At 42.1% G+C, this 21,894-nt stretch overlaps 1 protein-coding gene across 3 annotated transcripts in view; it reads left to right on the top strand.

Annotated features, from left to right (window-relative positions):
• The window catches only part of FAM107B (family with sequence similarity 107 member B), a 62,731-nt gene that overhangs the window by 7,047 nt on the left and 33,790 nt on the right, over positions 1-21,894 (top strand). Inside the window, exon 2 of one of the 3 annotated variants that reach the window (XM_021384414.1) lies at positions 2,773-2,870. The exons of the other annotated variants lie outside the window; for them this stretch is intronic. Coding sequence (XP_021240089.1) covers positions 2,840-2,870 — 31 coding nt within the window. The 5' untranslated portion in view covers positions 2,773-2,839. The remainder of the gene's footprint in view (positions 1-2,772; positions 2,871-21,894) is intronic. 3 annotated transcript variants of the gene reach the window in all.

Here is a 21,894-nt window from a genome sequence, read left to right as displayed (position 1 = left end):
TGACAAGAACTGGGTCAAGATTGTTCATGTGTGCATAAACGTGCTCCTAATCTAGGCCAGTGGCTGAGCTGGGTGCTTCTAAACAAGCTAAAAAGATTTCAGAGGGGCTGGAGTTTGGCTGTCAGATGCACGCAGTGCGCCTTTTGCTGAGCAGAGCACTTAAGGATCGGGATCCAAATGGATGGTGCTCAGTCACTTTGCATGTTAATATGAATAAAGGAGAAGCTTTGCTGATTGGTACCCCTATAGAGCAAGGGGTTTAGTTTGAGGCAAAGACAATTTCCTTCTTACTGGCAGGATGAGTTGCTGAGCAGTAGTTTAATTATGTTCACTGCTTTGTTGTTCCAAATGAAGGACATCCCTGCTCCCTCAGTTTCCTTGCGGGTATCACCAGGGAAAAAAGATGATGTCCTGCTGTATTGCTGTTGTGTCCTTCAGACTTACTGGAGTAGCTGGGCTCCTTGCTGCCTTTCATGGAAGAGTGAAGCAGGCTGCCTCTTCCTGGGCTCTTACTGAGATGCAGCTTGGTACTTGCCTCGTTGTAGAGAAAGAAAGCCAATTTTCATCTGAATCCACTAGGATATTGGGGGTTTATTTCAGGAGAGGATATGAAGGAGTTTGATTGGGTTATGATAGTCTTTGTGTTGTGATTTACTTTTCATCCAACCCTCCTAGGCCATTTGTTCTTGAAACTTAACTATGACATATAATGCAAGCTGTAATATATATGTTCAACTTGCATAACGTGTGGCACATTGCCACTGTTCCCTGAAAGTAATCTGGCAAAAATTCATAGCCAAGTTGTTTTTCATTCTTCTTTATTTTTTTTTAATAGGGGAGAAAAGGGCAGGGAAAAAGTAGTGATGTGGTTTTTTGGGGGGAGAGGGGTAGGAAGGAGGGATTTGGGGGCTATTTCTGAAAGTAATCCATTTTTTTTTTTCTTCTTTCCAAGTCTCAGAAATACTTCTGTGTAATACAAAGAAGCGAAATCAGAGCATTGTGCATTGTTACTGACTTCCTGGTTGTGCTGGCAGTAGGCTTTGCAAGCTGAAGAGATGACATTTTGTGAGTGAGTGGTAGGCAGCCTGGCATGCTTGCCCTGTGACTCTCCTGTGAGCGCCCATTCCAGGTACTTTTTGTCACACAGAGCTGCACAAGAACACGCTGACCTGAAACACTCAGGCGCTGGGATTTGGGTGTGTTGTGGAGGAAGCCCTGCTGTACAGTTCTGTTGCTGCAGAGAACTCTCCAAAGACAGGCTAAGCATGTCCAGTGTTCTTCATTTACCTGTCTCATCTTCTAAGTACAAGAAGACTGAACGAGTCATTTGTAAAATATGAGTGAATATGAATATATTCTTCCTTTTTCTGAGAAATGACTTCTAGCTATAAATCTAGCTGTAGTGTGTAAGAAATGTTACGTATCTGAAGAGCAGAAAACATGTATTCCTTGGGCTGATGCCATGTTACATTGAAAAGGTGTACAAAAATGTTCTGAAGTTCCAGCAACTAGAAAGCTAGCCTTGAAATTTAATATGAAGATTGTAGTTGTGAATGCCCACGCCTGTCAGACTCTTTTGCTTTCAAAGGCTGAAACACATTACAGATGTCACTGTGTCAAAACACCCTCTCTTTAGAGAAAGATTGAGTCCAAGTTCTTGGGCCTGTCATGCTTTCTCTTTAGCCGGTGACTGATGAAACAGAATCAGAAGAGGGAGAGTTTAGACATCAACAGGCTGTTTTATGAGCTACATCCATTCTTTTCCTAATTGAGCAAATGTGTCATACCTTCAAATTTTCCTTTATAAATCCAAGAATTTACTGAATATTCAATAACGTTATTTCAGTCTAATAATAAGAATAAAAGAAATCTCCTAGCTTGAGGATGAGGACGGATTACTACCTCAAGTTAGAAAATAAGTGTGTCAGCTCTTGTTTTGTTTCCCAGTAGCCCAAGGGCCCTGTCTGCTCAGCACTACACAGTCACATCTAAAGAGACAGTCTCAGCCCTGAGGAATTTACAATTCAAATAGGGAAGAGAGTGAGCAAATGGTGATTAGAAATGCAAAAAGGTGAAGCATGTTACTTTTTGTGACACTAGCTCAGCGTTTTTATGGACTTTGTGTATCCGTATAAAGTGCTTTTTTGCTCATGCTTATTGCATTACAGGAGTAATTTTTTTACTCTGCAAGCTGTCTTGCAGGAATCCATGTACTTTGCAGCTAGTTAAGGTCCACTCTTCTCTGTAAAAGTATTAAAAAGTCATCTCCTTAACCTGTTATCTGCTTCCAGGGAGCTAACAGGATTGACAGATATAAGAAAACATGTTTCTTAGTTAAATGTAATCCGTTTCCCAGTGTCTGCTGTAAGCTATAGCAAGGAGGAGAAACACTGGTACGTACAGCAAGTCTCACTGTCGAGGAAAATAGGACTTAAAGAACCCTAAAGCAAAAATTCTCTCTTAAAAAACTCTGCAACAGATGTCACTTTCATTGTGAAACGTTATAGTTGATTCCTCAAATTATGGAGGTCAATTGTAGGTGCAGTCAAAGACTGCTGTGGTCAGTGATGCTGGGATAGCTTTTTAAAGGCAAAGAACTTTAGAAGAAAGGGAAATATTTAAGCCTTGGGAGGCCTCTTGGATGCTATAGCAGTGGTCCACGTAGGTAGCTAAATTTTCTGCCTGAATTACAATTCAAGTATCTCTCTGGTCTCTTCCTAATGCACTGCCATGCTGTCCTGCAGCTAAGTCATCTTATTTCCTTTCTTCAAGACTGCCATGGTGTTGCTGGCATAGTGTGACTACAGATGGCATCAGCCACAGGAGGGTTCCAATTTCTATGGCACTGAGGCTGCGGTCAGCTCTGTGGGGTATGTAGCTTTCCACCAGACATTATAATGCTATTCCATTAGTCCCTTAGTGTCTGCAGCGTAAAATTCTTAATTGTCAAAGCATCCTGGTATCAGCTTTCAGTAAAACTTTTTCCTCCTTCAGAATTATGCAAGAAAAAAAGCTCTAGCTGCCGAAGCACAATGCTGTCACTTGTTTTACTTGTCTGCGTTCCTCTGTATCTTTGGATGGCTTTGTTTTAATGCTTAATTCCTCCGACTGCCGTATCTGGTAGCGTACAGGCAGAGGGCTGCATTTATAATGAACTGTTCTGTGCACTGGAAGGCGAGGGTTTGGTAATGATCTTTAAGGTGAAGGAGCATGTGCTTTCGAAGGGCTTATTCCTTGCATTATTGACAGGAATTGAATTAATGAAGTCCCTTGTTTTAAGGTGTTTGGTTTTTTTTTTTTTACTTTTAATGGGAAGATCATTAATTGATTGCTAGAACAGCCACAGATGTGGTTAATTTACTGTCTAAGTGCAGATGTTTAGAGTACTGTGAAGCTGCGCAGACCAGATTATACATATGTAGTCAACAAAACGTTGAATAAGAAAGATAACTCCTTACTCTAAAAGCAATGAAATAAGGAGCTCTACTCTCCTCCCTACTGGGTATTTTCCTCCAGGAAGGGAACTGAAAAAAATGCAGTGCTCTAAAATACAACCATTCAGATTCTTAGGTCTCTATAAACAATGTATCATTCCTCTCTCAAAAATCTGACAGAGTTAAGATGCCACAAACTCATCTTGGAGTATCATGGTTTGCAAAATGGCAACCTTAGAAGTGTGTTGTAAGAAATGGTATCCCTCAGAAAGGGAAGGATATGAAAGCTCAACAAGGCATATACAAAAAAATTATGATAATTATTTAGTGTAGTTAAACTAGACTCATGGAATCATAAAGGTTGGAAAAGACCTCTAAGATCATAGAGTCCAACCATCTGCCTACCACCAATGTTGCCCACTGAACCATGTTCCTTAGTACCACATCTACACATTTCTTGAGTGCCTCCAGGGTCAGTGATGCCACCACCTCCCTGGGCAGCCTGTTCCAGTGCCTCACCACTCTTTCTGAGAAGAAGTTTTTCCTAATATCCAACCTGAACCTCCCCTGCTGCAACTTGAGGCCATTCCCTCTTGTCCTGTCACTGTTACCTGGGAGCAGAGGCTGACCCCCACCTTGCCACTGCCTCCCTTAAGGCAGTTGTAGAGAACGATAAGGTCTCCCCTGAGCCTCCTATTTTCCAGACTAAATAATCTTAGTTCCCTCAGCTGCTCCTCACAGGATTTGTGCTCCATTGCCCTTATCCAGGGTCTTGATGTCTTTCTTGTAGCAAGGGGCCCAAAACTGAATACAGTACTGAGGTGTGGCCTCACCAGTGCTGAGTACAGAGGGATGATCACTTCCCTACTCCTGCTGGCTACGCTATTTCTGGTACAAGCCAGGATGCCATTGGCCTTCTTGGCCACCTGGGCACACTGCTGGCTCATGCTCAGCTGAGCGCCAACAAACACCCCCACCTCCTTTGCAGTCTTCCAGCCACTCTGCCTCAAGCCTGTAGCATTGCCTGGGTTGTTGTGGCCAAAGAGCAGGACCTGGCACTTGGTCTTGTTGAGCTTCATGCCATTGGCCTCTGCCCAGAGGTCCAGCCTGTCCAGATCTCTCTGTAGAGCCTTTCTACCCCCAGGCAGATTGACACTTCTTGCCAGCTTGGTGTCATCTGCAAACTCACTGAGGGTGTTCTCAGTGCCCTCATCCAGGTCATCAGTAAAGATACTGAAGAGAACAGGCCCCAGCACCAAGCCCTGGGGAACACCACTCGTGACTGGTCGCCAGCTGGATTTAACTCCATTCACCACCACTCTCTGGGCCTGGTGCACCAGCCAGCTCCTTACCCAGCAAAGGGTGTACCTGTCCAAGCCACGGGCTGCCAGTTTCTCCAGGAGAATACTGTGGGAGACAGTGTCGAAGGCTTTGCTATTGTCAGGTAGACTATGCTGACAGCCTTTCCCTCATCCACTAGGTTTGTCACCCGTCATAGAAAGAGATGAAACTAGGTAATTTCTGCTTAGAATTCTGTGGAGTTATTGAGCATTTGAAAATCAAACTGTCAGGGCAAGCAAATATGTACTTGAATAGATAATTATTTATTGTTCTCCTTTTTTACTAATTGGAAAACAAAGGCTGAGATGATTTGACTACAGCTATAACTAATTAGTGAAGGATAGAATTTTAATTCGGGACTTTGAACCAAGAGGAAAAAACAGGATGAAATACTGCAAACAGAGCTAATGAAAAGATAACGTAAACATGTTAAACTTTGTATTTCAAGCATAAACTTACTGCACCAGTATGGAAATCATCTTCCCATAAAGGCCTTTAGGCAAGCAGGCAACCTAAGAAGCTGCTGTGTAGTGAAAACAGGATCTGGTTAGATCATGGTCATTTCCTTACTTGACAGTACTGTGCCTCTGATGTTACCTTTATTAAGTCTGTTGCTTCTCAGGAAATTCCTTAAGACAAATAGGAATTTCAATTAAATTTCCAAATAATTGAAGTTCAAATAAGGAGCACCAGGCAAATTAGACTTCATCTTGAAAAGCTGCAACAGACTCCTGCTGGAGATTTTCTGTGCTCATCTCCCAGGCTCTGTGTGTGAGTCACCTGAAGCAACTGCACTAAATGTGGAAACGTAGCTGACTCAAAGACAAGTGGTTGGCATTCTTTGATGGGATGTCATCAGCTACGGTTGAGTTAAACTGCAGCTTTCCCCCATCTTAGCAGAATGTTAAATTTCTTTAGAATTTGGACTGAGCCAAAGGATAAACATTTCTTGTCGCACCGCGTCAGAGTCTGTGTGTTGAGTGATGACCATGTGCTCCTGTAACAGCACTGGGAGTTTTCCCCTTTTCTGAAGCACTTGATTCATTGCAAGTGTTTTGGTTGAAGCATTTGCATCCCTGCTGAAAATGAGGAGATGATGATCTTTTGTGGTGTTTCTGTACCCATTTAAGCAATTTGGACTTTCTTAATGATTATTCCTTGTTTCTAAACGTAGTCAATTAAAAAAGCAAACCAAACTTTTATTAGTTTTCTATACTGTTGCGGGTTTTCTCTCCTGGATGTTGTTTGAATCAGATTCCTTTGCTTTAGCAGTCTTATGTTTGCTCTGGTGCTTGTGGTTCATTTGAATGTGAAGTCGTCAGCACTTAACTGAGGGAAAACCTGAGGTAAATACGTGATGGTGCACGCTGGACAGTCAGAAGGTCCTACAGTGATCTTAAAAACCATTTTAAAATATTTCTGTAAACCAGTTGTGGAATGAAAAGTGGATGGATGGCTGGAAGCTTAAAAGCTTGAATCATTACAGTTAGGGACATTTAAAGCCTAGACTAGATTTAAGTGCTGTTACTTTGAAGCCCTTAATGGAAGGGGAGAAGAACAGCATATTTGAAATGTTCTTTTTCTTTGCTTAGCGTTTATAATTGAATCTAGGACTTGGAGTATAAGGGATCACTTTGCTGCTGGTGGAGGAATGTCATCATACTGCTCAAGCGTAGTGTGGTCAGCTTAAATTCTCTAGAACTAAAGGCTGGTTGAAAACCAGCTAAGGTGCACGTGCGCTAAATATCAGCGAGGGAAAAAAATCTGCCTTGCAGCTGTTGCTGGTGGTGTCACTGAGCTTCTCCTCCCAACCCTCTGCTTGACTGCTTGGTGCCTTTCATAGGCAGGGCATGAAGTGCAGAGCAGAGCTGCATGCTTTGGTACGGGGCTGTGTATGTCTTCCAGAGCCAGATAATGATGCTGGACTGCGGTTGGCTTTCTGCCTGATTCTGTTCTAGGCATGAATGAAATAAGCAAGAGATGTAAAGGCAAATCAGGCATTGCCTGGAATAAAACCTTCTGGTGATACAACTTGTCCTCAGCTGAGTAACTAGCCTGGGGTTATTCTTACTGCAGGAGAGCTGAGCCTTCAGCATTATCCAGGATATGGCAATTTGCTAAAATTTACCCTTTTTTTTTTTTTTTTAAAGTAAAAGTTGCTTTGGAGTATAGGTGCCAGTTATGTGGTAGACAAATAACAAAGTCTAAAATGACCCGAAGTGCTTCTTGCAAGGTTGTGAATGGAGGTCACCAAAGCAGCATGTAGTGAGAGCAGAGAGAGGACGTTAGTAGATTTTAATCATGTCCAACATGACAATGGTGTTTGTGTGTTTTTCTCTGTAACTTATTTGTACTTAAAGATGGAATAGCTTGGGATTTTTTTATTTTTTACAAATGTGCCACAGAAGCCAGAGATACCAACCTTGCAAGACATCTCTTTAAGATGGAACATGGGCATCTAGGCACGTTAGAGTTGACCTTTTCTTCATCAGTTTGATAAATTTTGACCCCATTTCTGTACGGGGGGGAAAAAGTGGATCAGATTATGATACCAGGTGGTTATAGTAGACTGGAAAGAAAAGGAAATGAGAGAATCTAAGAAAAAAAAGTCTTTGATGTTTATCTGTTTGTACTTGCACTATGAGCTGGAGCTGCAAGCTTTCTAGCTGATCTGTATGGGGTAAGCTTGCATGAGCCTTTTGCACCAGCATCACAAGCCTGGTCTCTTCTGTGCTGCATGACAAAATCCCTGTTGTCGTCCAGTTCCCACGCAGTCAGTGTGTGGGTCCTCACGTCTTGCTTTCTGTAAACCCTGGTTTTCTTTTCCTGATGCTTCGTCTCTCATATCAGAGCACCGTTCTAACTTCTTTCCACGCGTCTAAATGCTTTACAGCATGGTTGCTACCTTTGTAGAAGCCTGCTGTGGAGGCAGACCACACTGATTTCCTTCAGCGCGATTTAAACTGTCATTTTGTGGGTAGCTGTGCTGGGGAGTGCTGGCTGTGCTTTCATTCTCACTAACTGTCAGACCAATGAACCATACAAAAACTTTGTGAAGCTGAAGATGGGGGAAAAAACCCATGTATTTCTGCCCCCTCATGCTGCTACCACGGTAAGAGTAATACTTATCACTGCCTTCTTGAAGCTGACTGTAACCAAATGAGCAGTTCCTATAACTCAGTGATGTGCATTGCGAGGTCTTGAAAATTAGGGCAGAGAGTAACCTTATTATTTCAAATTGTTATGGATTTGTAAACTTATTTCAGGCCTCTGAGCTGAAAGACCAACTATTGAGTTCAACGTGCAGCAGGGTTACGCCGCAGAAGAACTCAACTTGGCTTTTGCATGAAATGGAAACTTAAGCAAGCCTGAAACCCAGGAAGCCCACAGTGAGAATTCATTCACTGTGTGCTTTACAGTGAAGGACTGTATGGTGAGGCAGTTTCTTTGGATCGTTGGCCTTGTCACATCATGTGGGATCGATCTTTGCTTAAATAGGGAATACTTGGAAAGGCGAACTGCTGCAGACCTGTGTGTCTTCTAACTGTGTTATCTCTGCAGGCCGCTAACCACATGTTTTAGCTGGTATTCTTCCCAGTGCATGAACACGCCTGCTGAGTAACGCATGAAAAACAAACATAGCAAGGGTTGGTATGTTTGGCCAACTTGTGGAGTGTAAGGATCTTGTTGGTTTTTGTCCTGCTTTCTGCCTTCGCTGCTTTTTTTTTTTATTCCAAATTTTACCTTTTTTAATATAGCTTTTCCCTTGCCTGTTTCTCCTGCATGTTATATTTTTCTGTGAGGATGCTGTGTGGAATGATGAATTGAATTTTTTGTTTTGGCAGCAGCTTTTTATTTGGATCTTGCAAGGAGCTGCATGGGTACATTTTCGTAATTTTCTTTTATGTTAGTATATTAAAGAAAGGCTAAAGGCCATATTCTACTGGGGAAAAAATGAGGGCTGTTAGAAATATACAGCTTTCTACTTTCAATAAAACTTTAATTAACTAAATGTTCTGCCTGGCCTCTTGCCCGCATAGTAAATACAAACTGGAGAGACTCACCTAGGTCATTATTATCTGTTATCAAAAATATTTAAGTTTCCATTTCCATCCCCTGGTGGAGCTGAGGAAAAATTGGCTAGCAAGTATCTATATGTAAAGAAATCTCGCTTACTCAGGCTACCTGGTTCCCTACATCTGTGTGTTTGCACTCCTGTCCTTATGGGTCACCTTTATCAAGCAGATCCGTATTTAAAGCTGCCTTTGTATATACAACATAGGAAATATGTGGTAGGATTCCCCATTGACTTTGTCTACCCGGGGTTTGTCTGAGTGACTGCAATATATGGCTGCCCTCTGCAGAGTTCCTTGGAGAGGAAGATTCCTGTTTAGCACAACTTCTACCTTGCAAAAACTTAACCACAACAGGCAAGGGCTCCTCAACCCAGTAAGTCGGGATTTAAGCTGTCTGAGCTAGTGTTGGGCAGCTGGGCTGCCCAGAGCAGACAGCAGCTTGTGTTCCCTGGAGGAACGAATCTCCCTGCTCCCACCTTGTGTAAGGTGTTTGTAGTTCTGACTTGCCTTTTTGGAGGTTGATACCTGCCTGACCCACCCCCTGAAAGAGACTGAGTTGATACGAATACTGTCAGGTGATTGTCCTTTGAGAGCAGTTGCAATGAGGAATTAATGAGGAAGGAAATAAGAGCTCCTATTGTCTTTGTTTACTTTTTGTTCTCGAATCTCCCATTTCTTATCTCTAATCTTCAGCTCCAGCAAATGAGGTTTAACTGCAGATCCTAATGCTGAGCTGATTAGGCAGAGATCTGCAGATGAAATGTTAAGCTGTCAAAGGGGAGACATGCATTTAGGGCCTGGCTGAGCTGCCTGCGATGAAAGGACGTTTTGTTAGCTCCTCGTCAGAATGACAGTGTGTTACAGGAGGGGAGCTTCGGTTCCAGGGTGCTGCATCCCTCTGGAGCACCGCGTGCTGGAACCAGGGCTGTGATGTCCGTGCATTTGCAATGTGAGCTGTGTCACCTTCATGGAGATCCCTGGACACAACCCTGCAGTGCACAGGGGAAGGATGCAGTGGCAGCATCCACTCCCTGTTTGAAGCCTGGCTCCCAAGCTGAGTGTGAGCTGAGGCCCTGGCTGACGTTGTGGGTGCAGACTTGCTTTCAACTATGGGTTCAGAATGAGCTGGCACACACTGCTTCTTCCAGTTGTCCTTTTGCAGGGTGATGTCCTGTGGTTGTGGTGGCCTTTTTCCAAGGAATCATGCTCAGGTTGCCTTTCAGCAGTGTGGATGCTGATGGCCACAGCTGAAGCAGCCTTGCCCACCTACTGCCCTGGCTGGCTGCAGCCAGTTGGCCATTTCCAGTAAAGTGCAGATGCTGTCAGTTTCCCGGCTCTGCTTTTTTGCTGGCGTCATTGCAACAAGAAAGCATTTTAGAAGCATCTTTTCACCATCAAATTATTACTTTGCTATCTGAAAAGTGCAGATGAAGGATGACTCCTCCCTAAACCAGGGTGACTCCCAGATTCTTTAAGCAGCTGAAGTCTACTGCACATTAGCTGTCCTGAGCTGCCTTACAGCTCTCTCCAGGTCTCACAGGAACATTTATAGCAGTGGATAGCAGCCTCTGGTAATGGCCAGCAAAGGGAGGGAAAGGAAACTGCATCTTGAAAGCCTACTCCCTATAGATAGAGAGTCCCAGCAACCATTAAGTGGAATTCTCTGAGAGCAGGGACTTCCCAGGGCTGCTCTTTGGGTCACAGGAAAATCCATCATTTTTTCCAGCCCACTTTTTCATTTCCTGGCTCACCATTCAAGTTAAATTTCCTTGTAAGCGTTGTTTACATTTGCAGCTTTACAAATGGGAAATGCTGTCCCGTGGCAGGCTGTAATACAGTGCTGGTAATTATTTTAGAGACGGCCTCTGCTTTGCCTCTTGCCCTCTCCTCTAGCATCAGCTCACTCCTGTTTTTTCTAAATTTTTACTTCGCTGCTGAAGTCCGCTGTTGTCGTGACCAGGCAAAAAGTGAGCTCGGGGAGAGCTCAAACAACTCTTGAACGAGTTCACATCTCTGTAATGGAAGCCTACCTCCTCTCAACCATTTTGCACTCATTTTACTTAAGCCATAAAACTTCGTGTGTTTGAACTTCATGAAAATAAACCCAAAGCCTTTTCTGTGTTAGTTACAGAACACTTTGGTTCTTTCCCCTGTTTTTGTTTCCTATTATTTACTTCATCGCTGCTGGAGTAGCTGCTCAGGGTAAGAAGACACTGCTTCTCAGCTAAATGACTTAAATCTGTCATAAAGGGAGATGTAAACCAAACTCTTTGTGAAATGAGTTAAACATCCATTCCGCTCACGCTTTAAATAGGAAGCATGGATCATTTCAAAAGCCAGGAAAACTTAGACATGATAGAGTATGGAAGCGATCGTAGTTTTCAGCAGCTGGGAAAATAAAGGAAAATGTCTGACTGGCCGTTTCTGGCAAAAACTTGCATAAGTTTCTAACTTGGGGGTGTATGCTTATGATCTCATGAGACAGCAAGTCTTTGCAACCACGTGCAACACAGAGAGGTGCGTGAGCATCAACCCGTATTTGCAAAATCCTCTGGTAAGTATCTTTTCAGTTTTTTTTTTTTTTTTCCTGAGGCTGAGATGTGCCGGGATCAATTGTATATCTTAAGTGAATTCCATCTCTCCATTTGTGTCCTTGATTTGCTTTTTGGCTACTGGCTGATCTGTTAGCGATACTTCAGGTTAAAAAGATCTCAGCTGCGCAGTCAGTGATGTGGAAAAAAAAAAATTATATCTGCTTCCGAGCTTTTCTCTGCACTCCTTATGTTTCCTACATTTTTGGAAATGGTACGATGTCGTCCAAGTTACTTCGGCAGGTTGTGAAAAGCTTTTAAAAAGGGTCATTCTGGTGTTTTGGCAGAAGAAGTTTGATCTTCTGCCTCCATGATTCCAGCAAACCTATGGCCACCGCAGTATGTGGGTTCTCTCCAGTTGCTGTGCTTGATGCTTCTACTTTTTCAAGGTACTGCACGTGGTTGCTTTTTTCTTTTTTTCTTTATTTATTTAAAAAAGGATATTTCAGCCCTACAGACCCAGCTCTCTGTATGCGTGCAGTAAATGACTCTTGTTGAGATCAATGGTTTCCTGTGTTTTATTAGCACTCCAGTTTCAGCTGGTCCTGTAATCTCACATTTCTTTTTATAACTATTTTATAAGGAGAAGGACCCAATTAAAGCAGTTCAGGCTTCTCTGTTACAGTGATGTTATCCTGTCCCTCATCATAACAAACCTGCCTTGGCTCTCTGCTGTGCTTTGCAAGCCTCTGGCATGTTTCCCCTGCGCTCCTATGTTTGCACTGGAAGCTTCTGCAACCATTTATGCAGCGGTATCTTTCTGACCATCTCTGCTTCCTTTTATCCTGACGTGTACACATAAGCACATAATGTGATGTTTGGTCTGTACTTTTAGCAAACAGGCCTAGATTATTAGGTGGTTCCACATCTGTATGCCAGACTGTTCCGGACAGTGAAAATTCCCAAATCTGGAATTCTGTTGCCCTCGCATTCCCCGTGCAATTGCTGAATCTTTGGCTTTTGGGTAACTTGGCAGTGTCTTATGCCAGCCCTGATTGCTACGAGGTATGAAAAGAGAGGGGAAAGCGGGTGGTAGCTGCTGTGGGGAGGTTAGGACGGCTTCTGCTATCTGATCTAGAAAGCCAGGTGGTTTCTGTCCTTGCCAGTGAAAATGAGAGGAGAAGCTGGGCAGGAAAGGGGCCAGCCTGTACCTGCAGCAGCAGTCATGCAGATGCAGGTTGCTGAGCTGTAGCAAGAAGAAAAGGGAGCGGTGTGCGCACTGGGTCGTGTGCCTTTTGAAGAATCCTTCTCTGCGTCTCTGAGGAAGAAATAACGCAGCTAACCAGAGCCTGAAGTCTTTCTACTGAGCATAGAGGTTTTTGGAAGGACATTTCAGAGGCGATGGCTCCAGCAGCAAACTCTATGCGCGTCTTATTGTGGTATGGGTGCCCAGTGTGTGGCCACGCATCGCTGCTGTGGTCTCCTCTGCTCTGCTCTTTAACTGGGAACTAAATGGGGTTTGGAAGCAGCTGCTGTTTGTGTCGCAGTGTTGCTGTGCAGGCGTCCTGCCAGTGCTGTCATACAGCAACGAATCCTGTCCGGGGTCCTCTGCTGGGGATCTAAGAGGCAAACATTGACTGTACATTCAGGATTGACGAAGGCCTGTTCTAGGGTGAATCTGTGTGGGGATAGGTCTCTAAAATTCTGTAGACTGAAGCTTTGTATTTAAACTGGATTAGAAATACACATAAATAAGATTTATTTCCCCTCATTAGGAATAAGTTTAAAATAAATGTGAAGTTTAGTCACAGTGAAATACTGAATCTAACTTACCCGTCTCCACTTTTGATCTAAGCAAAGCAGGGCTTCTCCATACCACAAACATTTGTGACCTGTTGAAATTTGCAACTTTGGAAGCAACCTTGGTGGGAACCAAGCAGAAGTTGACCGTGGTCTCCCTGTCAGATTCAAAACAGAATCTTGTCCTGATTTTCGTTTCATTTCCTGAGTTCAGTAACTAGTTCTTTCAATTCAGTACATAGTTCTAATGAACTCACCATCTTCTCAGCTTATAAAATCAGGAATATGGTGAAGATAGAGAAGGTTAAGTATACTAGTTTTAAAACTGGAATAGTTACCAAAAATAATCAAATTCTTAATTTTAGTTGATAATTACTTTTTAAAAAATAAATTTGATCTATTATCAACATGCATCCAGCCTACTTCAGGTGATTGTATTGAAGTAATTAAAATCAGTTTGGCATTAGTGTTTTTTCAAACTTGCTCCGTCTTCACTTGTTCTAATGCAATTTTGCTGTGAATAACGACTGGAAATGTATTTGCTTTGAACATTGGCACTGAATCACTTTCAGTGCTGCAATAAAGAGTTCAAATAAGTATCGTATCCAGCCAATTAGTGCATCTTACCTGCCTGTCAAGCAAATAAAAGGCTCATATTACAACAACCCTTCTGCTACAAATAGTTCACAGTCAAGATGTCTGCTGAACTCATTTTGATTTTTAGCATGCATTCAGTTCTAGAATACAAATCAACACTGTTTTTTTTTTCCCTGATGTCATCTTGAATCCTTCTTAGCTGAATAATGGAAGCATGGGATTATTTTGAGGCTGTCCCTTGCACTGTTGTAAAACACTGCACCCACAGACAGCAAGCTTTGAATATGCAGAAGTTGCCCCTAGCCGTGCATGAATATATTACAGTGTGCAGATTGTGAAGAACCTTTGTAGCCTTTCAAGGGAGGACTACCTTGGGCAAAAGCGAGTTTGAAAATTGAAGCTTGTTATGACTTCTTTCTTAGATCTAACAGATGCCCGGATAAAGGGAATTAGTCATACGAAGGAAGTCTTAAAACTGGTTTGAATTAGATTTCAAAGATGATGGTTATGTCAGTGATTTACAGCTTCAGATTTCTCTCCGCCACCAGAGTTGATAAGTAGCGATCTAACACGAGGTTCTGCAAGTTACTGTCTGGCAGTGTGCATGTTGAAGCAGATGTGGCATGGGATGAACTGAAGTGTATTTTGCTGATTTCCACTGTGTGTCTGCGTCTGGTGATGGAGTGGTAGAAGAGATGATGTGTGCTCCTCAGCACAGGATTGTTGTAGGTTTGGCTGGCGTGGGCCCATCATAAATGCAGGTTTTGGCTCGTCCTTCCAGGCTGAGGTGGAGGATGTCCATCAGCCGCCCCAGTAAGGCTCTGGATTCTGAAAGGTGATGGCTGATCGCGTCCCAGCGCCTCTCTCCAGCACCCTTTGGGCTTTCACGGTGCTGTCTGCAGTTCTTTAGAAGTCTGTTCCTGGTTCCCTTTGGTTCTGAAGACTTATTACCCACTACCACAGAGGATGGAACCGATGAGGCAAGCAGAAGGGAGACTCTGAGTCTGTGCTTTCCTGTGTCATTGCCAGCTGGTGTCCCGTGCATGAGACAAGCAGGAGGATAGTGGCTTTGCACAGTGTCCTGTTCAGTCCGTGTGACCCTCTCATGTGCTTTTTTGGCTCTCTGGAGGAGAACATGTGCTTCTTTGCATGTTTGCTCAGTAAATAAAGGAAATATTTATCAAGTATGTTACCTCCTTCCAGATCCGTAACTTTTTTTTTTAACCCTCACTATTTATCTGAATAGTTGTTATTAACAAAATCACAGTAGATTAAAAAGCACATTCAATTCCATCTGGGTATGATTGCTGCAATTGTTGTCTGGCAGTATTTAAAGCAGTTTTTAAAGTATAAGACCTAACCAATGGCAGAAGGGGAGAGTCTGCTAATGAGATTACAGTGGAAAATAACAACAAATGAATTTCTCTGTTGTGGAGACAGGGAAAAGCGGAGAGCAATTTACGCAAGATGAATGAAAAGAGGCCTTGGTTTGCAAATTAATTAAGGATTAGAACTTATACTTTAAGTGATGGGACTTGATCTGTTAGCAGAATTACAGTTTTATAGTTAACATATGTGAAATAGACTTAAATGTTCAAAACACAAATATTGAAAGCGTTTAAGCCAGATGCAAAAAGAGGAAAGGGAAGAGGTAGAAAGCAACTCTTGGGATCTCGTCTTGTAAAGCTCTGCTCAGGACTTGTGGGTCCAGATTATTTTATTTATTTTCCTCAGTCATTTTCATGATTGAATATTGGTTCTCTTTTAATCATTTCTTCATTCAAGTTAAACATAACTTTTTGTCTTAAAGAGAAGATTTTCCTATTTTTTTTTTTCAGACTTCAGATCTTTAGGTCAAAAGGGAAGAAAGCTCACATTTGTAAGAATTGTTCTGTTTCATAGAAAGACTTGCTTTGATTTTTTTTTTTCCCCAACTTAGAATCAAACAATTTTGTCAATACAATGTATTTGTATTTCTTGTTTCTTTTAGCTTCAAGTTGTGGTAGGGTTCCCTTATCTTCGCCTAGTGTTTTTTTTTTGTGTGTGACAAATGTTACCCAGTTTCCTTCAGAATCTTTCAATTCTCGTTAGTTGTTTAAAGAACCAACATAATGTACCAGTGCTGCATTCTTCCCAATTGCTTGCTGGAATGGGAGTAGCTTTGCAGTGGGAGAAAAATGTTTCTTTATCAATAATGCTTTGAAAAGATTAATTCAAGAATATGTCTTGACCAAATAGGTCTACCGCTGCAATGAAAACACGCATGAGGCAAAGTCTTGGAAAGAAGCATCCTGCTTCTACTGCACCTATTCCCAGATGAAGAAAGTGGATTATTGCTTAGAAACATAGATGATATTAAGAAGTTTAACTGTGTTGCAATTCTTCCCAACCTTGAAGAGCACCGCAAGAAGGAACTGAGCTGACGCCATTGCTATTTTACGTTGATAAACTGAGAATCTGTTTATTCGTAGCGTCAAACGTGTCTCAAATGGCTTGTAGAGTGACCTTTCTGCTGTTGATATTTATGATTAGTTCCAAATATATTATCCTCCTTCCCTCTGTTGTGTGCTTAAGAAAGAAGGAAAAAAGCTTTGCACAACTGTAAGATATCTGCAAGATACGCTTTTATTTTTTTCCCCTGGGAATAACAGAACAGCAGCATACTAATTTTTCTGCGTATGGTTAAGGTTATAATCCTGCTTCCCATGCCACGTGTATGGAAAAGTGGCATTGTAATGCAAACGTGAGTCTAATTAAGTGAAATTTTCTCGTCAAAATCTGATGTACAGTTAATACAGTTGATCACGAGGGGTCAAGCTGAAAGCTAAATAGAACAGTCTAAAGTCTCCAAAACACCGCATCTTTGGGTAAATGTACTGAAACAGTAATTTGTCTGGCATGCCAGGTGGTTAAATAAAGAACAGAGATGTGCTGATGTCATTAAAGCTATACCCAAAATAAAGCTGTGTCAGAAAACTTGAATTAAAATAGACCCAGAATCTTTAAGACATGGGAGAAGAGGCCTTCCTGTGGACTAGGATTTTGAGCATGCAGAACAGTGCTGTCACGATGCCACTGTGGGCCAGTTGGCTGTGCTGCTGTTGGAGGGTGTAGTCCATCTATCAACTGCAGTGACTGAATAAAGGAGTAAAAGGTGGAGGGAAAGAAATACGTATTTTATGCAAAAAATATATATGTATCTGTCAAAGTTTTAACACTGTAGGTGCTGGGTAGTGTCTTTAGATTCTATAGAGATTTGTCTTCATATCATCTAGCATTACCATGAAGTCTCTCTGTCTTCCTTTCAGTGAGAAGTGCTTTGTAGAAGGCGATTTGGAGCAAAGCTGAGCCAGAGCTGCATCTCTGGAGCATGACAGCTCTTTGTCAGATGTAGTGAAAATGGTGACCAGGCTCCGTGGCACGTTCAATGTCTGGGCCAGGTGGGAAGAACTCCTGGAGACACCATCTGATCCTCGGGGCTGTTCCTAGAATGGCTTTGGATAAAGCTCTCCGTTGCCCTTTGAGGACACTGAAGGCACTTAAAAAAAATATATATATATATAGAAGCCCTTTGAAGGTCTTAATAATAAATATGCCTTCTCTTAGAAGTCAAGGATCACCAATAGGCAAAATAGCCAGGCTTACCAAATGAAAACATTTCAATTTGCTTTGGAAATTAAAACAGCAGAGCAGTTCAGTGTCCGTAGCACCTGCTTCCTATCAAGCTGTTTCAGTATCAGAGGGCTTTCACTGGGAATAAGGTTTCTTTTTGTTTCTCATAGTCCACGTGTCACTTTGATTCTTGAAATCTGCATATACCTGTCTCTCACAATGACCTTTTTTGTAAAGGATTTGTGCATATTTCTGCTCCTTCTCACCTATTGTCCTTTGGTGCAGGCTTCTGTTGGGAGAAAGTAGTCATTTATGACTTGGTACAGGTATTTTTTTTCCTTAAGAATGAAGTGGTCATTATTTTAGAAAATATCTACACACTGATGGCGTCTATTAGGCATGAAACACTTCTGTGATATCCCTTAAAAAGAAACCCCTGAACTACTGAAATCAATGTTATTTCTTTTCATTCTCTGCCTTCTTAGTCTTGCCTATTGCTTTTGTTTTATTCACTTTATGAGCTTTTCATGATGGTATTTTCCTTTCCAAAGAGACCTTGTTACTCTCCCTTGCTTTGTTTCATCTGCAGTGCACACAGTAATGTGATAGGGAATATGGGAGTTACAATTTCAGAACAGCACTGCAAGTAATCTATTTTAAAAATAGTTTTTCTTGCTTTTTTTTCTGAATGGGGGGAGAGGTGTCTTATTTCTGCCTTATCAACTTCTTCATATCATCTCTTGTTATTTTGTTCTGTGGTATGTTGTATATTCTGCGCAAACCCAGTGTAAATTGCCAGCTCCTGACTCAGGCTGTTGTGGTATATTTGTGATTAGCTGAGGTCTTGTAGCCCTTGCTCACATAAATCTTAAATAATTAGATGTACATACAGTTTTAATAATAAGACTTCTCCGTGTGTTAAATTCCTGGAGATCTTTTTAACAGCAGTCCTCATCAGGGATATTTGGCTTATCAGCTTTCAGGTGTTCACTAAGAGCAACTTGTGTTCACTTTCCTTCAGTGTTCTACCAATTCAGTAAAACAGGACAGTATCTTTGCCACATCTGGATTTATCTCTTGTGTCTTGACAGTAGCCGTGATTTACTGTCTTAACCGAAATTTGGTAACTTGGAAATTAAGCGCGTTGGCTGGGGCTCATTGAAGCCAATACTCCTTCTCCATGGAGGGTTAGTTTGATAATGACAAAGAAATGAGGGTGGTGATGTGATTAACTGGCTTGGAGAAGTGGGTAGATGTTAGTGTTAGGCACAGAAGAGCTAAACATAAAGGACAGGTAGTGTGAATAACCTTCCTGCACTCCTTTTTGTTCATGCTGGCTTTGTTGCCTATTCTTTTTGCAGTCACAGAACTAGATTCTAACTTAGTGCAGATCTTTATCATCCTCTCCCCCTCCTTTGTCAGCGTGGAGATGGACACAGCTCTGATATTTATGAGCCCACAAACCGTTCTTCAAAATCAGGTGAGGCTGCAGTTCATTGCTGGTGTGCTGAGCTCCACTTAATTAAGATGTTTTTGATGATATACAGAAGCATTTTCTGATTATGACAGAGCCTGCTAGGTCTAAATGCATTTTCTTTCCAGAAGCATGACAGTGTTTTCCTGCAGCATGGTGCTGTGCTCAAGGTTACATCACCATTTTATCTTGCCTTTTTTTTTTTTATTAATAAAATAATCCTTTCCTTGGTCTGTGAAACTGCAGTTTGAAGTGGTGCGTGAGCCTTGCTCATATACTCAGCTCTAAATGCATAACAGTTGGAGACAGTTGGTATTCAGTTAGTGGAAAAGGAAGCCTTGTTTTAATTGATTCTGTTATAATTAATTATAATAAGTTATAAGTTGTAATTAATAAATGAAAACTTATTAGTTATATTATATCAACTGACTACTAGTGCTGGCCACGTGGATGGTCGTAGCAATTCGTACAGTAATATTTGCTTTGTAACTGAAAGTCTTATGCAAAGACAGCACTACTTTTTCATGACTTTTAAGTTGTCCGTGTTAATTTCTCATTTCCTGTTTTTAATGCAAACTGAATGAATAGTTGATTCAGAGCTAATAAAGCAAATGGTGTGTCCCATTTTAGAGTGCAAGGGGATCTTCTGCTATTGATACTAAGCAGGCTTAAGTCTTTCTCATCCTACAACTTTAGTCTGCCAATCAGACTTCAGTTTTTTTTACATATTTTGTTAATGATTTGCACATTGGGAGAATTGCTTTCCATAAGAGTTACTGTGGAAAAAAAAATCAAATACAGGTTATTTACTAAAAATTGTTTCAATTAATGACAGAGGATATGCATCTATGTGTGTATTTGCATATTTTAAAACTGAAGACTTCAGTCATGTAGTTTTAACCACACGCAGAATGCAAACACGTTGCTTTTTCTTGGCCACAAACATACTGGACTGAAAAAGAAGTGTAAATAGATGCAAGCAAGAGGGACGCTTGGGATTGTCTAATCTTCCCTGCCAAAGTTTGGGTCATCTTTTTCCAGTAAGGGAAAATTCAGCGGTCTTCAGTGAGTGCTTAACTAGGCTGAATTTGAAGTTACTGTGCATCTAGAAGTGGAGTAGATGGTCAAATGCAGCAAACTTAACCTTATGGTACTCAGCTGGGACTCACAGGATCTGCCTTTAGTTCCCTAAGTTCTTACAGAGCTTTGGGCAGGTAGCTTGATTCCTTTTTTTAACAGTCCTCATCTTACTGGCACTCTACAGAGTACCATGAAAGCAAACTGGGAAATGTGCAGTGGATGAGTGCAGGCTCCTACTGCCTAGCTGTGGAGGCAGTCAGGTAGGAAGAAACATCTCAAGAAAGTGACTTTGTGCATTTCAGATCATAAATGGGCACACAAATGTGAGTTTCCCAGGAGCTGTGGTGTGTTCTGCCTTTCTTTTATGATGAAATTACTTTTCTTTACCACGGGTGCCCAGCTGCATGTAAAGGTACCATGATAGCCTCTGGGGGTTGGCACTGGTAAGGTTGGGGCTGCACAGCACTTTCTGTAGTGGTTCTAATTCTGACATGGTGTGGTGAAAGTTAACATAGACATTTCTATATAACTGTGGGACATGTTTGTTGCTCGTATGTGCTGTGTGGTGCGCATCACTCAGCAGCACCACAGCCTCCCCAAAGAGCCTGACTGCAGTATGGTGCTGCCCTTGCTATTGAGAGCAGTAACTGGACCGAAGCATAAACCTGTGCCCATAGAACCATAGAATATCCTAAGATGGAAGGGACCCACAAGCATAATTAAGTCCAACTCCCAGCTCTGTGCAGGACGCAGACTCAACTTAGCACTGACACGCTCCATAGTACAGTCCACCTGCTGCACAGATGGTATTCAGACAGCACCTCCAGTTTCTCATTTAGGTACTCCTGAAACAAATCTCAGTCTTGCCTTCTAAAACGTTTGGGGTTTTATACATTTCTTTCGTTTCTTTTATAAATGGCTCAGAGGGCACGCGCTTCTTTGCAGGCAGTCAGGGAATCCCTGACCGAGGTGTGCTTCAATGCCCAGACCCAGTGGTTGTGCTCCTCTGCTCTCTCTTCCTGCAAGTCACTTGCAAGATGGATGCACGCATAGGAAGGGCATCTTCTGTAGCATTTGTATCCTGGAGGCTGACTGTGGTGCTATGTACTATAATGACAAACTATGATGATGTCCTTTTTTGAACATGTACGTGCATGTGTATTTTTGTCAAGGTGACAAGGTGAAGGGTACACATCCCACGCTCCAAAGTGGAGAATCGAGTTGTTCAAAAAAGCTCTTAAAATGATAGGGGAGGGGATGACGACAATGCTAGTGTCTAATGATGAGTCTCATGCTAATTTAAACATAGATTTACTTTGAATTTATTTGAATAACTGTAATAACAAGTACTTCCAGAGCCACATTTCTCAAGACCCAATTACTTTTAAGTCTTGAAAAACTCCTTGTGTGCATGCACGTCTATAACTCTAAACATCTTTCAGATAAATCTAGATTAATGAAGTGTCTTGAGAGTGCTTGCCTATACATGCACTTAACCTAAGTGGGTGATGATTACGAGGACAGGCCGAGAGAGCTGGGGCCCTTCAGCCTGGAGAAGAGAAGGCTGCGAGGTGACCTGATAGTGGCCTTTCAGTATCTAAGGGGAGCTACAAGAAAGAAGGGGACAGGGTCTGTGGTGATAGAACAAGGGGAAATGGTTTCAAGCTCAAAGAGGGAAGATTTAGGTTAAACATAAGGAGAAAATATTTTACAGTGCAGGTGGTGAGGCACTAGAACAGGTTGCCTGGTGATGTGGTTGATGCCCTGTCCCTGGAGACTTTCAAGGCTAGGCTGGATCAGGCCCTGGACAACCTGATCTAGCTGTGGTGACCCTGTTCACTGCAGGCGAGTTGGACTAGGTGGCCTTCAGTGGTCCATTCCAATTCTAAGAATTCTGTGATTCTATGATTCCATGGTTCTGTGGTCTGAGTATCTGAATACTTCATTCA

This window comes from Numida meleagris, chromosome 1 (assembly GCF_002078875.1).
Source record: "Numida meleagris isolate 19003 breed g44 Domestic line chromosome 1, NumMel1.0, whole genome shotgun sequence".
NCBI classification, from domain to species: Eukaryota; Metazoa; Chordata; class Aves; order Galliformes; family Numididae; genus Numida; species Numida meleagris.
This window is presented reverse-complemented; position numbering and strand designations above follow the sequence as displayed.